Source organism: Pristiophorus japonicus, chromosome 18 (assembly GCF_044704955.1).
Source record: "Pristiophorus japonicus isolate sPriJap1 chromosome 18, sPriJap1.hap1, whole genome shotgun sequence".
NCBI classification, from domain to species: domain Eukaryota; kingdom Metazoa; phylum Chordata; class Chondrichthyes; family Pristiophoridae; genus Pristiophorus; species Pristiophorus japonicus.
In genome coordinates this window covers 90,011,116-90,032,162 of record NC_091994.1, presented here as the reverse complement: position 1 = coordinate 90,032,162, position 21,047 = coordinate 90,011,116, and the positions used below count along the sequence as shown (strand labels likewise).

The following is a 21,047-nucleotide window of genomic DNA, read 5'->3' as shown; positions in this document are numbered from 1 at the left end:
AATCCTAATTTCCACCTTGTGTGTGAAAACGGAGGCAACGTTCTTAATTGGCACATCTGCCATTCCATCAATTTCCACCACAAGTTTGCCTTCCTCATGCCTACCTCAACTATTCTCTTAATACTTATGCCCTATAGAAAACCCTTTTGAAATCGTCCATTCTGTACTTTTACTCATTTTTTCCCTCATAGCCTTTCTAATTTTCCTTCTGGTTGCGCTTCTTTATTCTTTAAAGTTGCCCTGGCTTTGATATTCTTGTCCTGGGAAGAGACAGAAATTTTACTAAGTGGCGATGTATAGGTTAGATAATTGGAAAAATAGTTACAATGTCTCACACTCACTTATAATCACACACACACAATAAGTGCCAACATACTGTACACTGGCATCAATGACATTTTATTTCAAGTGTAAAAAAATCTCAATATTTGGACTTTGTGCACAGAAATTACAGAGCATAAAATGTCTGAGATTATAAACACTGGTGTTGGAAGATCTGCGCAATCTTGTTACCGTGAGACAGTGTCTGCTGCACAAGGGCTGCAGAAGGCACCTAGTTTTGGTCACACACTTTGAATTTTGAGCAGAATGGCGTATACCGTGTGTCCGACACACACACACGATATAGAGTGCAATGTGTTTCTCATTATTGGGCTTATACTTGCTCTTGTGTCACAGCTACCGGCCAAGATCTGGGAATTTGATGCATTTTAAAATGTTTTGTTTCCAACATTACTGAGGAACAAAGAACTCTTAAAATATTTCAGTTAGGTCTCCATTATAAAACGGAAGCAATCACTGCCTCATTTAACCATATTCTCTTTGGACTCAAGAGATGGGTAAATATACCCATCTGCACCGTGAGGTTCGACAAGATCTCCTGCTCTTATCCAGCTTCTGAACCCCACAGTCCAGCTCCATCAGCTGATTATGTGACATTCTCCTGCCACATGTGAACTGGAATAAAGGGAGAAAGTGGTGAGTTTGTGCTGTTGGTCTGGCAGTTGCAGAAGGGTTCTACGGCTACTGTTTCAATGAAGAGCCCCTTTTGGCAGTAAAGGCATCTCTCAGTAGCAGAGACGGCTATGTTAATGAAGAACCAGTAGTTAGATGACACTAAGCTTGAGTTTAAAAGCGTGTAGATTGTATAAGGAAGGGAAGACTGAGGGAAGTGAGGAGACCTAGCGTTTTGAATTCCTGGTAAACACGAGCTTGAGTCTGTGCATGCGCAATGATATTTACTGTCAACAATATTATAAAAAGGAAAAGAACAAATTCTGCAGGTTAAAAGGCTCGTTTTGTAGCGTTGTACCATAGACTCCGTGGGATCGATCCTTCTGCACAGATTCTGTGGGATCAATTGCACAGACATGTGGGAGTCACATGATTTTTTTCTGGACATGATATCGTAAAAAGAATCCAATATGTAATTTGCTGGGTTATAGAGAAATGGACAATCAACTTACTATACATTCATCATTTTAATGTCCTCATTACTTCGTTGAACTGTCTGTTTATTTGTCCTTTCTAGTTCACTCAAGGTGGCGATCATTAATGAGACAGTATTCAGAGGCCCTTTAACCATTAAGTCTCTGGCACTGGTTATTCACCACAATCCAGCACCCTTTGGACAAATAATTTGATTAGGCAAAGCCAAGCCTCTCCCCTCATCAATACTTCCATCAAATTCCATCATTAAACAAAGTTGTTGTGGTCAGAGTGTCAGTAAGGATGCAGTTTGGGAAAAATTAAAGTTTAAATATCAAAGGTCTGCCTCAATCTTGCCTTTCATAATTTCAAAATCCGTAGAGACAGGATCCCACTCCCAACAGCTTCATTCTTCAATTAATCTCTCCAACTCCTCACTTTTGGAACAAGAAACCTCCCGGGTTCACACCAATGAATTCTGTCCCTGTTAGGATTCAGTAATCTTCTTCCTTATTGCCTTCATCATCTGGGATTCCAGCATCATCTTCATTTGAGTCTTGGTGAGTGAGGTCAGGATCTTCATGGTCGTCGTCCATCTCCCCTCCATTGTCCTCCTATCCCAAGAAGCACACAACATAAAATGGAACAAATGTAAAGAAAAGGGTGCCAACCCAAGCCCATCCAACAATAGCACTATAAACCTGTATATCAGAGACTGTGTACTTTACACACAGTGCCTCTGATATTCAGACAATTCCGCTGTGAATTTCACATCACCATGTCACATCAGCCCACAAAGATCACGGCAGCCTTTAAAATCAAAATGAGATGAACCATGGCACCACATGAGTTTACAGTACAGGAGACCATTCATCTCATTGTGTCCGTGACAACTCTTTGCTAAAGCAATCCAAAACTGATCCAATTATCCTACACTCTCCCCATACTTCTGAATCTTGCTTTGCTGCAATTACTTACCCACTTTTGCCTTAAAATATGTAATGGCCTCTACCTCAATCACTGCACAGCAAAACATTCCATGCTCCCAAATGCTCTCTGCATATATAAATTTCTCCTAATCTCTTTTTTTGACAATTTTAAACTGATGACCCTTGTCACTGAGTTTCCAATGACAGGAAAAAGTCTTTCCTTATTCAGGTTATTCAAATTCTTCTCAATTTTTACAAAGCTTAATTGAATTTATTCCTAACCTTCTATTCTCCAGTGAAAATAGTCCCGATTATCTTGCATCTCTCCTTATAACTATAGTTTATCATCCCTGATATCGCCCTGTTGGATTTAAACTGAATGCTTTCTAACTGTACTCACATTTTCAGAGAATTATGTATGTGAACTCCGGGGCTTCAGTTTATCCACACCCTTCAGTGTCCTTCTACTGAGTGTATACCCCAATTCCTTATTTTTCTTAAAATATATCACCTCACACTTCTCCATTTTAAGTTACTACCTGTCTGCTCATGCTGCCAACCTGTCGATGGCCTTGTGACGTCTTTTAAAGTCCTTACTGTTTATTAAATCCCCTCAACGTTGTGTCATCAGCAATTTTCAATATTGTATTCGTCATGCTTAAATCCAAATGATCTATATACAGAGAACAAAAGTGGTCCCAGCATTGTCCACTGGTGTACACCACTTTCAACCCTTCTTAATTCTGAACAACACTAATTAGCCAGAATCTTTTGTTTCCTGTCAGTCAGCCACGTTATCTATACTGCTGCACTTCCTCGTACCAGACACATACATTTTTGTAATAAGCCTCCTAGGAATTACTTTATCAAATGTCTTATGCCAATCAATTTACTTTGTATCTATTGCAACCCCTTAGCTACCAATTGGTAATGTCTTCAAAAAACTATTACATTTGTCAAACATGACTTCCCTTTAATAAATCTGTGCTGGCTGACCTTGATTATTCCATGTATTTCTAAAGATTCACTGATTTAATCTTGAAATTAAGAGTTTGCCCAGAACTGATGTTATACTAACATGCCCACAATTACCCAGTTTATCCAGCTCTCCATTCTTGCAGGGGTTTTATATTGACGACTCTCCAGTCCCCTGCCACATTTTGAATATCTAAGGAGGAATGAATTAACTGGTCAGGGCCTTTGCTTTCTTCTTTGACTTCCTTCAACAACCGAGTTGCATGCCATCAAGGCCTGATAATTTATCCTTGAGCTCTGCTATTTTTTTTTTCAGATCCAGTTTATTTTCTACAGTTATTGCCAAGAATTGTTCCACATCCTCCTAAGCACACCTCCATTCTCACTCCCATCATTTGTATAAACCGGCTCAAAATATTTAAGATAGTCACCATATCTTTATTCTTCAGAATTAGATCTTCCTCCTCATCTCTCGGTGGCCCTCTGCTCTCAAACTATTATTTTACTTTTTATAGGCTTATAAAAGCCAGACTATTTTCTTTTATATAATCTGCTAGCCTTTTTCCATACTCCCTTCTAATCGCCTTTTTCATCGCTCCACCACTTTCTATACATCATTTTCTTTAGTATTTTTAGCCATAGTTTTATCATGTGCCTCCCTTTCAAGTTTCAATTTAGGTTTAATTTCTCTATTTATCTACAGAATATTATCCTTTGATATACCCCCTTGCACCTTACAAGAACCCATCCTTCTTTTGAACTCCACCCATCAAATATTTGAAGATGTTTCACTGACGATCCATCATCCTGTTTGCGATCTTTGCTGCCCAGTTAATTTGGGCTAAATCCCAGATCTGACTGAAGTTTGCCTCTTTCCAGCCCAGCACCCGTCTCTTGGATCAAAAAAAACTATTCTTCTTGGGCTTTGGGAAATGCTGGCAAGGTCACATTTATTGCCCATCCTCAGTTGCCTCGAGGCGGTCATGGCGGACCTTCCTCTTGAATCGTTTCAGTCCTTGTGGTGATGGCATTGTTCCCCCCAAGCTGCATGGTTGCTCAGCGATCGGGAGGTCCTGCACAGGCCTCTCACCAGCTGTAATGCTGGAAAGGGTAACGGGCATGTACGACAGCGCAGCACATTTAAAGGGACTGTGCATCGAAAATAAAAATATGAGAGGAAACATTGGTGATGGCACTTCCAGGGTGGCATTAGTTGGGAATTTCAGGATCCTGACCGAGCTACAATGAAGGAATGGCGATACATGCCCAAGCCAGAATGGCGTGTGACTTGGAGAGGAACTGGGTGGTGGTGGTGTTCCTTAACTATTGTTTTCTGTTTTTACATTGAACCTAATTATGTTGCCGTTATTATTTCCCAACTGTTCTCCTACTATGACGGCTGTTATTTGCTTCAATTCATTTGCCAGAACTAACACAAGCATAATGATCTGGGAAGCAGTCTTGGCTGCATTGTAAAAAGGTGCCCCCACCTTGAGCACATGCATTACCTTTATCCCAAGCTACCCTGGGATAGTTAAAAATCATTCAATATTATTGCCCCGTTATTATTGCCCATCTCCCGGAACAGTCCACAGATTCCCCCGCTCCTCCCCCTCTATCTCAGCTCCACTGCTTAGGCAGTCTGTAATGCACGCTAACGATTGTACCATTTTCTTGTCTAACTTTTTAACTCCCTCTTAAATACCATGACTGATGTCACTTGTGGTAACATTCCATATTCTAATAACCCTATGTGTGAAAAATTCCTTCTAACCCCACCCCCCACCCACCACCACCTCTCGCTATGGTTTTAAGACCAATCTTGAGTTTACGCCCCCTTGTACCAGCCTCATTGATCAGTGGAAATAATCATTCACTATTTACCCTCTCAAACTCTTTCAAAATTTGCAACACTTCAGTTATATTTCTCCTTAATCTTCTCTGCTCCAGTAAATAAAGTGCTGGTTTTTCAAGTCTGTCATGATAACTTTACCCTTCCAACTTTGATAACATCTACACTGCTCCAACATTCTTTCTATAATGGAGAGCTTAAAATTGCACACACTACTCTCCAAGGATCTTCAGTATCATCTCCTTGCTCTTGAATTCAATGCCCATTTGTCCTTATGATATTTATTTTTCTACCTGAAATTCTGCTTTTAAGGATCCTTCACAACTGGACCTCTGGATCTGTGCATTTGTACGCTTGGAACACCTGGTTCCTGCATTCCCAAAGCATTTGAACTGCATTTGCCATATGTTTGCCGACTCCCCTAACCTGTCCATGTCCTCCTGTAATCTCCTACAGTTTTCCCCCCTGCTTATCATGGGCCACAGTTTCAATAGCAAATTTTGATATTATTTTTCGCTCTTAGCTCGAGTCCAGATTATTAATGTACAATAATACCCCTTTCAGTGCTAGTTAAGAATCTGTTCTTTTCGAACACTCTCCAGTTCTGATGAAGGGTCATTGACCCGAAACATTAACTCTGCTTCCTCTCACAGATGCTGCCTGACCTGCTGAGATTTCCAGCATTTTCTGTTTTTATTCCAGATTCCAGCATCCACAGTATTTTGCTTTTTTATTCATGTACATGAAGAACAGCACACATTGCTGGGACAAACCATTAGCTACATCTCACCAATCATCCATTTCAATCCATATCCTACTTTTCTTCAGCCATTTCTCTATTCATGGCACCACTTTATTAATACCATGGTCCTCAATCGTCACAACTCATTATTGTTGTAAAAGAGGCTACGCACCCCCAAAAGAAAGTTAGAGAGAACACTGTGTTGAGGGTTAGGAGAGTCTTTTTTTTCCTCCTAATTCAAGAGCTGGAGTCAATTAATTGGACTTTAAACTTTTCAGACCTCAGTGTTAGTCTCCAGCAAAAAAAACAATCTATAATTTTCTAAACTCTGGTTAATGAGGACCCTTCAGAAAGAATATATAAGAAAGAAAGAAAGACTTGCAGTTATATAGCATCTTTCACGACCACCGGACGTCTCAAAGTGCTTTTGGAGTGTAGTCACTGTTGTAATGTGGGAAACGTGACAGCCAATGTGTGCACAGCAAGCTCCCACAAACAGCGATGTGAGAATGACCAGATAATCTGTTTCCTCGTTATGTTGATTGAGGGATAAATATTGTCCATGACACCGGGGATAACTCTCCTGCTCTTCTTCAAAATAGTGCCCTGTTTTACATCCACTTGAGAGAGCAGACGGGGTCTGGGTTTAACGTCCCAGCTGAAAGATGGCACCTCCAACAGTGCAGCACTCCACTGGAGAGTCAGCCGAGATGTTTTGTGCTCAAGTCCTTGGAGTGGGACTTGAACCCACAACCTTCTGACTCAGAGGCGAGTGTGCTACCCACTGAGACACAGCAACAAGAAAGCCACAAAACTTATAATGTACTTGTTCACGAAACATGCTAACTGGGTTTGAGATGGACCACAGAGTTAAAGTGAGCGAATGTTTAACTTAGAGGAGAATTTCTTCCCGGATTCCCCAAAAATGTCCCTTCTTTTCCCCAGATTCCTCTCACTTATTGAGTTTTGAAGCATTAGAACAAAGTTCTGTAGAGACCCAGGTAAAGCACTCAACCACAAGGGAAGCTTATAATCAAAGATTTCTGAATGTTTATAATCTCTAACCTTTTTGTACGTGTTTGTTTAAGCAGTGAGTCCTGATGGCACCACCATGGGATCCAGCTACAGCCAAAGTGGCCAATGGTTACTGCCAGCAGCCTGACAAAGGACACCTCAACTCCTCTGATAGTCAGTCAGAGAAACTCCTGTGTCAACTGACACAGCTCAGCTTATTCTGACCAACAATAAAGCCTCTGGTAGTGCTTACATTCTCTGCCTCCTGATCCTCCTGGTACTCGTCCATTACCTCATCCCCTTCTTTACTTGCAGCACCGACACCCTGGAGTTGGAAAAAGTGGGGGGGGGGGGAAGAAGAAATTAAACAATGTTTCTCAGGTTTTTCTCCCTAGGCTCCACAGCCACTAAACTGGAGAGAATTTGTGACCACAAATATTCCAGCGGGAGCAGAAAGCATTACTCGAGGCCTGCACTTTCCACTCGCTGCATCAACAGCTGATCTAAATCACAGTGAGGGCTGGGTTATTTACATCACATCTACACACCCTCTTTCTCTCTCCTCCAAATTCTACCGGGTCTCAATTTCACCTGTTTACATTTAAGAAGGGGTGTCAGTGAGAGAGGGAGCAAGGGAGAGAGAGTGGGGGGGGGCGCAAGAGGGAGGAGAGTGAGAGCGGAGGGGTCGGGGGGGGGGGCGGGGGCAAGCGAGAGGGAGAGCGGGGGGGTGAGAGGGCAGGGGTGGGGGGAGCAAGAGGGAAAGGGAGAGCGGGGAGTGGGGGTGGAGAGGGAGAGTGCGGGGGGGGGAGCAAGAGGGAGAGCGGGGACAGGGGGGGGGGTGGAGAGGGAAGCGGTGGGGGGGGGGGGGAAGCGGAGAGGGAGAGTGTGGGGGGGAGCGAGAGGGAGAGCGAGACGGAGAGTGGGAGCAGGGGGGGTGGTGGAGAGGGAAGCTGGTGGGGGGGGGGAAGCGGAGAGGGAGAGTGGGGGGAGAGCGAGAGGGACAGCAGGGGGGGAGCGAAACGGAGAGCGTGGGGGGGGGGGGGCGGTGAGCAAGAGGGAGAGCAGGGGGGCGGGAGGAGCGAGGCTGAGTGAGAGGGGGAAGGACATATACACAAAGGAAGAGAAAAGAATGCACAAATACACACTAGTTATTCTTTTTTTGCATTGATGAAGAAATAAAATGAAGTTCAGTATTTGTATATTAGCCGCAGCCTCCAAGGTACGCCAGCAAGCCTTTCGTAACAAACAGATTCTCAATCAGTGCAGTGAAAGCAACTAATGAATTGCTGCCTTATCTCAGATCGCACGATATAAATGACTAAGACGTCAGCATTTCGTGCAGCCATGTCGTGTGTAATGGGCCCAAGCTGCTACCATGAGGCTCAGCACGCAGCTTTTACTTGCTCCTTTTCCTCCTGCACATTATAGAAGCTCCAGCCTTACAATATTACATTAGCGCAGTGGGGACTGCAGCTCCCTCTGGGGAGAGATGACACAGCTTTGTGTAAATCCAGACACTGCACACAAGCCTGCAGGAAGCTTGACAACACCAGAGCCAAATTTGCAACTGAGAAAAATTACATTGTGGAAATAATTTTTTTATTGTCAGAAATGAATTAAGCGGCAGAATGTTGCAGGGGCTATTGAAAGATCTCTGCTTCAGGCACCCTCCTACCTTCGGAGCTGGGTTAATGAGCAGCTGCTGCTCCTTCAAGGCACTGAGCCCCGCGACCTTCCCTGCGAAGCCCGGTCTCTCCAGTTCAGCTTCCTCAAACTCATCTTCGCCCTGGTTATTGGGGTCCTGAGCCGGGTCCTGATCGATATCTGGGATCTGAAGAGGCAACAGGTTCAGTTCTGGTACAAAAGCAAAATACTGCGGATGCTAGAACCTGAAATAAAAACAGAAAGTGCTGGAAATCTCAGCGGGTCAGGCAGCAACTGTGGAGAGAGGGAAGCAGAGTTAACGTTTCGGGTCGATGACTCTTGGTCAGAACTGATGAAGGGCCATCGACCCGAAACCTGAACTCTGTCTCTCGCCACAGATGCTGCCTGACCCGCTGAGATTTCCAGCAGGTTAAATTCTGGGCCTGGGTTTGGCGACCGAGAGTGGGAATGGTGATGAGAGCTTTGTGGCAGGAAGTCACCTAATGGTCAACTCTCCGCAAAACATTGTCATCGCTACAGGATAGACATATCCGTTTCTTCCTTATGCCTTTGTGGAGTGAGCTGTATAGATGGAAGTTGTTGTGGAAAAAGATAAGAAATAGGAGCAGGAGTAGGCCAGTCCGGCCCCTCGAGCCTGCTCCACCATTCAATAAGATCATGGCTGATCTTCTATCTCAACTTCACTTTCCTGCACTATCCCCATATCCCTCAATTCCCTTAATATCCAAAAATGATCTCTGACTTGAATATACTCAACGACTGAGCCTCTATATTCTATATAGAGATCTATATTCTCCAGAGTTTAGAAGAATGAATCTTATTGAAACATACAAAGTTCTTACAGGGCTTGACAGGGTAGATGCAGGGAGGATGTTTCCCCTGGCTGGGGAGCGTAGAACCAGGGGTCACAGTCTCAGAATAAGGGGTCGGCCATTGAGGACCGAGGCGAGGAGAAACTTCTTCACTCAGAGGATGGTGAATCTTTGGAATTCTCTACCCCAGAGGGCTGTGGAGGCTCAGTCTTTGAGTATATTCAAGACCGAGATCGATAGATTTTTGAATATTAAGGAGATCAGGGGATATGGGGATAGTGCAAGAAAGTGGAGTTGAGGTCGAAGATCAGCTATGATCTTATTGAATGGCACAGCAGGCTCGAGGGGCCGAGTGGCCTACTCGTGCTCCTAATTCTTATGGTCTTATGCCTGCACAGCCAATGGCGGAGCGATTAAAATCAGATCTGAACTGAGTCACAAACAAAAGACAGTCATGGTGGAAACCATGGTAGCAGCAGAGAACTGCTCTTCAACATGAAAATAATCAATCAACTTGGCCTTGCATATGGTCAGAGCGTGTTACATTTTTGGGTCTTTTCTGCCCCACTTATTCTACGCAGTTCAGTTTCTGTATTTCAGATTTCCCTTGTTGGTGAGTTTGGCTCCCTACGGTCTCAAGAATCATCATCGTCATCATAGACAGTCCCTCGGAATCGAGGAAGACTTGCTTCCACTCTTAAAATGAGTCCTTAGGTGGCTGAACAGTCCAATACGAGAACCACAGTCCCTGTCACAGGTGGGACAGACAGTCGTTGAGGGAAAGGAAGGGTGGGACTGGTTTGCCGCACGCTCTTTCCGCTGCCTGCACTTGATTTCTGCATGCTCTCAGTGATGAGACTCGAGCACCCTCCCAGCTGCACTTCCTCCACTTAGGGCGGTCTTTGGCCTGGGACTCCCAGGTGTCGGTGGGGATGTTGCACTTTATCAGGGAGGCTTTGAGGGTGTCCTTGTAACGTTTCCTCAGCTCATCTTTGGCTCGTTTGCCGTGAAGGAGTTCCGAGTAGAGCGCTTGCTTTGGGAGTCTCGTGTCTGGCATGTGGACAATGTGGCCTGCCCAGCATACTCTGAAGAGTATCCTCACTGGTTCTTACATGCAAGTGAGTTTCTGATAGTGAGTCAAGGAGAACAAACAAAAAATGGTTCTGTAAATTGGTTTAGCTGCCAGATCTATCATAGAAACATAGAAAATAGGTGCAGGAGTAGGCCATTCGGCCCTTCGAGCCTGCACCACCATTCACTATGACCATGGCTGATCATGCAACTTCAGTACCCCATTCCTGCTTTCTCTCTTACCCCCTGATCCCTTTAGCCGTAAGGGCCACATCTAACTCCCGTTTGAATATATCTAACGAACTGGCCTCAACAACATTCTGTGGTAGAGAATTTCACAGGTTCACAATTCTCTGAGTGAAGAAGTTTCTCCTCATCTCGGTCCTAAATGGCTTACCCCTTATCCTTAGACTGTGTCCCCTGGTTCTGGACTTCCCCAACATCGGGAACCTTCTTCCTGCATCTAACCTGTCTAACCCCGTCAGAATTTTATATGTTTCTATGAGATCCCCTCTCATTCTTCTAAATTCCAGTGAATATAAGCCTAGTCGATCCAGTCTTTCTTCATATGTCAGTTCTGCCATCCCGGGAATCAGTTTGATGAACCTTCGCTGCACTCCCTCAATAGCAAGAATGTCCTTCCTCAGATTAGGAGACCAAAACTGTACACAATATTCCTGGTGTGGCCTCACCAAGACCCTGTACAACTGCAGTAAGACCTCCCTGCTCCTATACTCAAATCCTCTCGCTATGAAGGCCAACATACCATTTGCCTTCTTCACCGCCTGCTGAACCTGCATGCCAACCTTCAATGACGTGTCTCACTCGCACCTTTGAAAAGCGGCAGTGCAGCAGAACAGCCCTTGTTTCAGCTTTTAACAAACAAGAGAATTTAGTGAATAATTCATGAACAAGTGAATATGTAACAGTAATATAACACAGATATATAGTTACAATGAATACTATACTTACCAGTTCCTCCAACAAAAAAACAAATGGTTACAATCTCTATGCTATTATTTTGTAATTACTCTTTATACACGCAGTATATTCTCCCTATCTCTGAAACCTTCTCCAGTCCAGAACCCTCAGAGATCTCTGCGTTCCTACAAATTTGGCATCACGTGCATCCAGTTCTAAATCGCTCCACCATTGGCGGCCGTGCCTTCAGCTGCCTAGGCCCTATGCTCTGCAATTCCTTCCTTAAACCTCTCTCTCTCCTTCAAGACGCTCCTTAAAACCTACGTCTTTGACCAGGCATTTGCTCACCTGTCCTAATATTTCCTTATGTGGCTCGGTGTCAAATTTTGTTTGACGACGCTCCTGTGAAGAATCTTGGGACGTTTTACTACGTTAAAGGAACTATAGAGATGCAAGTTGTTATTTTTTCATTGCTGATGTCTTTCTAACTGCAGGAGCTGAACCAGCCACGGCCAATTTTAGCTCGAACGGCCCGATGCAAGGCTACTCAACTTATTAAACATCCCTTTAAACAACAGTTGCTGGGGCTTTCAGGATTTGAGAAGCCATCTACACTAAAACATTAATTGCGAACTGTACACATAGTGGAAAAAGATCACATGGTATTCATTTGTTTGAATGTGATTTGGCTTGTCCCTCAGTCTGGCCGTTTAAAAACCAGACTGAACTGCCCCTTGCAAAATTCATGTCAATTTAGGCCGGGGCATAACTTTGCTATACTCTGTGACTGAAATAAAAGGCAACTTTCACTCAGCTCAAACAAGACTAAACATACTTCTCTTTTTTTTCCCCACAGGGAGCGAGACATGCAATGGTTCAGGTTCCTGAACCCCACAGATCATTGGTGTTGAATACTCTACTACAACAACAAAGTACATTTACATAGCACCTTTAACGCAGTAAAACGTAAATACTCTACGAGGCGGCCCAAGTACTTTTCTAGAACCTTGGAAAGGTTTTCATCTGCCTGCTATTTGAGAAATCGGTTTTGTTGTGCAGTGAAAATTTACAGAAAAACTTTAATTTCTGTCCCGTTTTAGTACCTGGGTACCTTGAACTTGATTGTTTAAGAACAGAGAGAATTCGGCTCCCACAAATCCTGTGACATTTAGGTCACTTCATTTCTGAGCAGGGGTTAGAAACATTGAAACATAGAAAATAGGTGCAGGAGTAGGCCATTCGGCCCTTCGAGCCTGCACCGCCATTCAATGAGTTCATGGCTGAACATGAAACTTCAGTACCCCATTCCTGCTTTGGGAGTGGATATTTAACACAATGTCTTCCTTGCACAGTCAAGGTACCCACCAGTGGCTCCTGTGCAATCAGCCCGCTCCTGGATGACATGGCGTGCAGTAACAGCTTCTCCTCATCAGTCTCAACCACTTCATCCAACTCGTCATCTAAAAAACAAGACCAAACCAGAAATGGCCTGACTGCAAAACAACAGCAAAAACAGCCATAGACCAGCAGGTGGCAGCACAACACATAGTAATGGAACAGGGAGACAAAGAGGAGGAGGCAGGGACCGAGACACAAGGCGGGGAGCAGGAGATGAGACAGAGAGCGGGAGACGGGTGACGAGACGGGGAGCGGGAGACGGACAGAGAGCAAGACGCAGAGACCATGACCTAACGCACCGTGACCCCTTCGCACTGTGACATAATGACATGTAAGATATCGCCAAAGAACAGCTGGTAGATTCGGAAGGGAACGGGACCAATGATAGATCTTTGGGGGACGGTGTGGAGAAAGGAAGAGTCGCTATTGCTGGTGATGCACTGGCTACGTTTGGATCGGTGGGTATACAAGCCTGTGATAGGTAGTCCTCATGTCAAATGTCTCCAGTTATGTATGAGAGGAGAGAAACATGGGAAGAGGGCGAGAGAAAAAACAGGAACAGGAAGGGAGAGTGCGAGCGAGAGAAAGAGAGCGAGGGAGAGAAAGAGAGTGAGAGACAGAGAGCGAACGAGAGAAAGCACAAATGACAGAGACACAAACACAGGCATCTCCAGCAACAACTGCAAGAAGCACATCCTTTTCTGCTGGGTTATTGCTGAATGGTTGGTGCGGTGAACAGCGTCTTGAAATAACTAACCAACACCAGTGGTCGCTCACCTGTCTCCTCCTCCTCCGCCTCCTCCTCCTCAGGCTCCTCTCTCATATGGTCTACATCCCAGTTGGCATTTGAGCGTGTGGGACTCCAGTGCCTCCTGCTGATGTGGCCAGGAGCGGTGGGAAGCTCTCGATCATTCTGCACAAGGGGGATTCGGAACTGCTCCGTGTGACTGCGCCGTTTAACATCAGTGTCTGTGTTCACATCATTGATAATCTCATCCCACCTGTCAGATAAGCAAGGAGTGAATAAAATGGCTTCGGGACCCAATTAAATCATGTCTCAGGTTTTCAAAGATTGTTTCGTTTGCCGACTACTCTTTTCCAGGAATCAGTACATTGTAAAGGAGGAACTGATCTTCATTTTAAATAAACGTTTTTAAATTCCCCTCCAGCAATTCATTTTCTCCCCCTCCCTCCAGAAGGCACGGACTCGTGCTGGGTACAGATCAATCCTCTGGTACCTTTTCCAAGTGCTCACTATTCACCTGCGAGTCTAGACAGCAAGTGTCAAAAGTTATTCGACTCGGAGGGCATCACAGCCATCCTCCCCCAACATGTAAACACACCATATATGCGCACTGTGTCTCTCTCTCCAGCAGGAGTCATTAGATTGCGCTATTCCCCCTCCCAGAACTTGATCCTTTCCTGACGGTACCACACTAAGCACAATTCATTTATCAACGAGCCCAGGGAGAAGGGGGTCGGGGTGGGGCCAGGCATTCATACTTCATACAAAATAAATATTTATGGATAAAAAACACACACGCAAAGCCCAGTTACAGCTGTGCAATAGGAACAATATCAGTGGAATGGACAGTGATCTCTGAGACACTGAAGGAATGAAGAGATGGTAAGCTATCAGAGCTGCAGACATGAGGTGGGCCTGTACTGTACGGGAATAGTAAAGGTGAACAGCACATTGCGGTTTGTGCCGGTTGGGACAGATTTGTTGCTCTGGGTTTCAACACACTCGCTGGCTGGTGTTCAAAGACAGCTTCCTGCAGGGCCCCAGATACAGCAAGCAGCAGGCAAGGGGAAGTCATTGAAACTCCGGGTAAATGGGATTTCAAACTCCAGCTGATTGCCACAGCCAGTTGTGGTTGAAAACACACAGATGGCTCTCAGCAGGTCCCCGAGTCAGATGCGAAGGATGGTGTCATGTGACAAATCACATGTTAAAATATGATGCTGACACTTTCAGCTTCCCTTGCACCACCTTTGAACAACACACGGGAGCCTTTACTGAATAGAAGCTGTTCGCGAAAGATGGTGTCCCCAGTGAGAGTCAGTGACCATTGGACCCATGGCCCAGCGAGAGTCAGTGACCATTGGGGCCATTGCCCAGTGAGAGTCAGTGACCATTGGATCCGTTGCCCAGTGAGAGTCTGTGACCATTGGATCCGTTGCCCAGTGAGAGTCAGTGACCATTGGATCCGTTGCCCAGTGAGAGTCAGTGACCATTGGGGCCATTGCCCAGAGAGAGTCAGTGACCATTGGGGCCATTGCCCAGTGAGAGTCAGTGACCATGGGATCCCGAACCCAATGGGAGTCAGCACCAGTGGACTCTGTACCCAAGCAAGGAGTCAGCGCCTTTAGAAGAGATGTGGAGAAAACTGGATACAAGTTAAGTTGGGGATTGTTCACCTTAGCCTATTGGACCAATCAAAGCAGAATATTGCACACTCACTGGCCCAGGACCTTGGAGGCGGGGGTAAGTGTCTGTGTACGTACCTCTTCACCTTGGTCTGGCGGCTGATTGTACGACTCTCTGACTTCAGCTCGCTGGTTATGAAAGCTTCTTGTTTCCCATCAGTTGGCTCTCCCTCCAGCAGTATGTGGTCTTGCTCGACGGTGACATCGTGTGTTTGATCCAGCCCGTTGGACATCGCCCTTCTATCCTGTGTCAATGAAAAGAAGAGAAACACGGGTCGCTAATAAATAGACCATCAGGGATCTCCTGCTGCCCAGTATCAGGAATAACGATGACTTTCGATCGAATTTTACCAGATCACTGCACCTCACTCAAAGAGTGGAATGGCCTCTCTCACACGGTCTCCCACCCCCTCGCTCCCACCCCCACAAATGTTGGGTCACGTGTGAATAAACAAAAAGGCCAAGAAACTGCAGGTGCTGAAAACCCGAGACACTCAGCAGTCAGTCAGCATCTGTGGAGAGAGAACAGGAGATTTAACGTTGGAGACCATGGGTCTGCACCTGAAACACCGACTTGTCTGCTGTCTCTACAGATGCTGACTGATCTGTTGGGTGCTCCCAGCATTTTCCACAACTGAAGGTAGTTCAATGTGAGGACTGTCACACGACAAGTTACAGTAAAAATAAATACTCAGACAGTGTGCGCTCGCAGACAGGGGTGTGGACAGAGTAGAGAGAGAGAAACCGTTCCCATTGGCAGAAGGGTCGAATACAGGTGTGACGTCCAAAATCCGGAGTTCTAGAATCCAGAATGTTCTGGAATCCGGACACTGGGCCGATCCGCGGCAGGGTTGTCCAGAAAACGGAAAATGTCCTGAAATCCGGACTCCCCCGCCTCGGCCCGACCAACACCCCCGACCTCCAGCGGCCCGACCGACCTCGACCTGACCTCCGGCCGCCCGACCAACACCCTCGACCTCGCCTCGGCCCGACCTCCCCCGGCCTTGGCCCGACCAACCTCCAACGCCCAACTCGGCCCAACCAACCCCCAAGTTCTCCAACGGCCCGACTGACCCCCCCCCCCCGCCATACCTACTTTCCTCGGCCCAAGCAAAGGCATTCCGAAATCCGGAAATACCCGGAATCCAGAACGACCTCGGTCCCGAGGTTTCCAGATTTCTGACTTCACACCTGTACCAGCGGACACAGATTTAAAGTGATTGGCAAAAGAACCAAAGGTGATGCAAGAAAAAACTGTTTTACACAGTGAGTGATTGGGATCGGGAATGCACAGCCAGAAAGGGTGGTGGAGGCAGACCCAAGCTTATCTTTCAAAAGGGAGTTGGATAAGTAGCTGAAGGAAAAAAAATTGCAGGGCTACGGGGAAAGGGCGGGGGAGTGGGACTAGCTGAGAGCCGGCACGGGCTCGACGGGCCAAATGGCCTCCGTCCGTGCTGTAACCATTCTATGATTCTATAAGGCGGCTCAAGTACAGGGTGTCGCCCCTCCTCTCCAGTCAAACTACGAGTCCCATTCTCTACAGTTTTCAATGACGGAAGCTGCCTGACCTTTGAACAGCAGGGATTCCAAAATCCCACACACACCAGTCATCACATTCCCCAACATGGCAAATCTGATTAATGGCATGTTGTTTTATCCATTCATCTGTCATCGCCTTCTTAACCTATGTCATTGCAAAAAAGCAGCACATGGGACTCAGATGAATAGATCACTGGGGGACCTTCCCCTGAGCCAGAAGCTCCTGCTCATCAGTATCAGGGAATAATGGTGACTTTCACCTGCTTTCGACCAGATATACTGTGCCTCGCTCAAATGGTGGAACGACTCCCTCCCCAAGAACCTAGCTCAGAGGGGGGCACTGACACGACAGATGATAATCGAATACACACCTGTACTTGTTCACTTTGTACAGGAGCAATCCCACAGGAAAAAAGAAAGACTTGCATTTATATAGCGCCCTTCACGACCACCGAATGTCTTAAAGCGCTTTACAGCCAATTAAGTACTTTTTGAAGGGTAGTCACTGATGTAATGTAGGAAACGCGGCAGTCAATTTGTGCACAGCAAGCTCCCACAAACAGCAATGTGATAATGACCAGATAATCTGTTTTTGTTATGTTGATTGGCCACAGGACACCGGGGATAACTCCCCTGCTCTCCTTCGAAATAGTGCCACGGGATCTCTTACTCCCACCTGAGAGCACAGACGGGGCCTCGGTTTAACGTCTCATCCAAAAGATGACACCTCCGACAGTGCTGCACTGGAGCGTAAGCCTAGACTTTTGTGCTCAAGCCCCTGGAGTAGGAATATGAACCCACAACCTTCTGACTCAGAGACGAGTCTCTACTCACTGAGCCACAGCTGACACTACACCTTCTCACTTTTCTTTGCCTCACCTTTACTTTAACACGTCTTAAAGGAAGAAACGTAAGGGCAGTTTGCAATGAGCTTTCGGTGCTCTACTTGCTGACAGTACCGGACTGTAGATTGTGACTTCACGAGTGTGGGCAGCATGCTGTGCCTGGAGTGTAGTTAACAGGACCAGACCCAGAGCCAGTCCCAGCCCCGAGAGTACGGTCAGGACATTCAATACCAGAAGCATCATCTCTAAATTTAATTTTCATACTTTGGCTTTCATTTTAAGCCAAACATAAAAAGGGCCATATAAAAACAGAAAATGCTGGGAACATTCCGCAGATCAGGCTGCTTCTGTGGAGAGAAAGAGAGTTAACGCTTCAGGTCGATGACCTTCCATTAGAACTGGAAAATGTTACAGATGCAACAGGTTTTAAGCAAGTGTAGAGCCAGGGAAAGCGGGGAGGGAAGGAAATAACAAAGAAGGAGGTCTGTGAAGGCAGGAGAGAGTAAAAGACAAAAGGGATGAAGGTGTGGTGTAAAAGGGGATGGTAATGAGACAAGTAGCGAGGCCCAGGACAGAGAGGGCACAGTGGGAGTGGGACGGAGAATCTGTCCTCAGCTTCCTCCACTGTTCTAATGAAGCTCAACAGAAGCTCAAGGAACAGCAGCTCATCTTTCGATTAGGCACTTTACAGCCTTCCGGGCTCAACATCGAGTTCAATAATATCAGATCATAACCGAGGTTCCCTGTAATTTGTTTTGTGTGTGATTCCTCTAATTGGCTGCGTGACCCATTCAGATTTTCACGCGTGCGCAGTTTCTCCCATATAAAAGCCGCTGATTGGCCTGTACGGGACCTCCAGACCACTGCATGGCCGCACAGCTTAACAGGAACATCGATCATAAGCACCGGTAACATTTTGTCGGACAGCAGGTGCTGGTAAATGGTTCTTCTGTTGCCATTTATACCTCCTCTAGACCCATCTTTTGTTTCTTTACTTGTCCATTACCATCATCCCTGTTGTTATTTAATCACTCCTGCCTTCTACCCTATCACAGACCTCTCCTTCTGTCCTTTCCTCCCATTCCCTCCTCATTTCTCTGTATCTGCGACATCGCTAACATTTTCCAGTTCTGACGAATGTTCATCGGCCTGAAACGTTAACTCGGTTTCTCTCTCCACAGATGCTGCCCGACTTGCTGAGTGTTTCCAGCATTTTCTGTTTATATTTCAGATTTCCAGCATCTGCAGTATTTTGCCCTTGTATAAAAAAGGCCATGTCCCTGGGCAAACCCTTCAGCGATCCCCGGGGATACATTGTTACAAAGTCTTATCACCCCACGATCCCCCAAATCACCTCAGGTCCATACTCTGATTTATAAACCAGTCGCCATGCCATGGAGTGACCCCACCCACTATCTCAGCTTTTACACCCAACCCCCCCCATCGACCCGAACACTAGGGCCAGTGACGTTTACCCCTACACCGGAGATGCTCAGCCCCTGCTCAACAATAAGCGAAGACAAGGCTTCGGGTCTCACCAAGCCATCAGGCTGCAGGCTATTCACTGTCCTCGTGAATCGCAGCATGCGATTGGCAGCCTTCTCCTGCGGGCGGGCCGGGTTGTTCAAACCCCAGACTGGCGCGTCCCCAAGTGCACCGTGTTCCTGCAGCTGGCTCTTCGGGGGAGCTTCCTTCGCGCCTGGTTCTCCGTCACTCTGGGGCATCAGATCTTTCTCTCCCCCGGCCAGCAACCCGTCCAGTGGCTGCTGCTCCATAACAGAAAGGAAGCCAGTTATGCAATTATCGGTCTCCAAAACCTCAGCTCCACAGTAACTCAGAGATTGCACCGTAAAATGAAAAGTGGTTTTATCCAACGGAATTCTATACATGGCTCCCAATTCTGCTGGAGTAAGGCAGTTGGTTAGACTCGAGAGTCAGTTTGCCTCAATCAGTAGTGTTCTTGTCGCTGGGTCAGAAGGTTCAGGGATCGAGTCGTGTGTAATGTACGCACCTGTGAGTATGCTCACCGGTTTGTAGAGCTGTTGCATTGTGAGTGGCTTAGCCAGTCACGTGATGTTCACAAGACTCAACAAAACCCCAGTCAGTTGGGTCTGGGTCAGCCACAATGAGATTTGCAGTTGTGAATCTAGTGGAAGAACTGGTAATGTGTAGTGTGATTGTTAAACCTTAGTTAATAAACCAACTAGTTCTTAATCGCAATGTGTTGCTATGAATTCTTAAGCAAAGAACTCATGAAGCAAATACATTACACTCTGCAAAAGGATTTGAGTGTTTACTCGGGCAGTGGGAACCAGCAGAGGGCTCAAACAAGTGCGAGGTGAGACCCACATGTCAGCATCTCTTACTGGATTAAAGACAAGTAACACTGCACCTGATAAACCTCACTCACACCGTCTCAGACAGGCAGCAAAGGCACTCTCGACTCTGGCAGTGCAAGAAGTCTTGAATGAAATCCTTTCCAGTCAAAAGCTGGGAGCGGAGGGAACAGAACTAAAAAGAAAGGGTCAAGTCTGTAAACTAATCGTTTCGGCAAAGGAAATGGCGGAGATCAGCTGAATTTGGAACAGACTCCGGCTCAAGTGGAGACAGGGATCTTTCCAACTTTATCTCCCATCACAATTGGGGGAAATCTTTCCAAGACCAGAAAGCCAATTGTAGGAGCACGTCCTTGCATCACCCTCAAGTGTCAGCTTGGCTCAGTCAGTAGCACTCTCGCCGACGGGTCAGAAGGTGGTGCATCCGAGCCCACTCTAGGACTCGAGGAGCTGGTCCAGGCTGACACTTCAGCGCAGTATCGAGAGCGTGCTGCATTGTCAGAGATGCCATCCTTCAGCTGGTCTTCAGACAAGGCCGTGTCTGGCTGTTCTGATGGACGTTAAAGGTTATGATGGGGACATGGCAGAGGGAAGGAGGGCCTTCTATATTCAAACTCATGGTGCACAAACTGGAGGCCAAACATCAGGAGATACAATCCTACAGAAAAACTGCCCAGTGCCAGATACCACAACACTGTCACCAGCAACTCCCACCCAGCAAGAACATTTCAGGACGTTTGGTGGGAGCAAAAGAGGTGGAAGAGACACTCAGGGCAGGGACTGATGTGCTCGGTCTCTGCCTAAAGGCTTCAACAACAACAACTTGTATAAACGTGTATTTATATAGCACCTTTAACGGAGTAAAACATCCCAAGGCGCTTCACAGCAGTACTATAAAGACAAAAAAATAAATTTGATACTGAGCCAGATAAGAAGATATTACGACAGATGGAGGTAGGTTTTTAAAGAGCATCTTGAAGGAGGAAAGTGAGGTAGAGAAATGGAGAGGTTTAGGGAGGGAGTTCCAGAGCTTAGGGCCCAGACAGCTGAAGGCACAGCCACCGATGGCTGTGCACTTATAATCAGGGAT

The 21,047-nt window shown here is 46.2% G+C and overlaps 1 protein-coding gene across 6 annotated transcripts in view; it reads right to left on the bottom strand.

Annotated features, from left to right (window-relative positions):
• Positions 1–380: 380 nt before the first annotated feature.
• Positions 381–21,047, bottom strand: part of LOC139228860 (Golgi integral membrane protein 4-like) — a 78,546-nt gene continuing 57,879 nt past the window's right edge. For 5 of the 6 annotated variants that reach the window (XM_070860318.1, XM_070860320.1, XM_070860321.1 and 2 more), the window contains 7 exons: positions 19,160–19,387; positions 15,316–15,482; positions 13,585–13,808; positions 12,775–12,869; positions 8,616–8,771; positions 7,194–7,265; positions 381–2,042 (listed from right to left, as the gene is read on the bottom strand). In XM_070860318.1, the coding sequence (XP_070716419.1) occupies positions 1,923–2,042; positions 7,194–7,265; positions 8,616–8,771; positions 12,775–12,869; positions 13,585–13,808; positions 15,316–15,482; positions 19,160–19,387 (1,062 nt within the window). In that variant the 3' untranslated portion in view covers positions 381–1,922. The remainder of the gene's footprint in view (positions 2,043–7,193; positions 7,266–8,615; positions 8,772–12,774; positions 12,870–13,584; positions 13,809–15,315; positions 15,483–19,159; positions 19,388–21,047) is intronic. The other variant, XM_070860319.1, reaches the window with a different exon arrangement.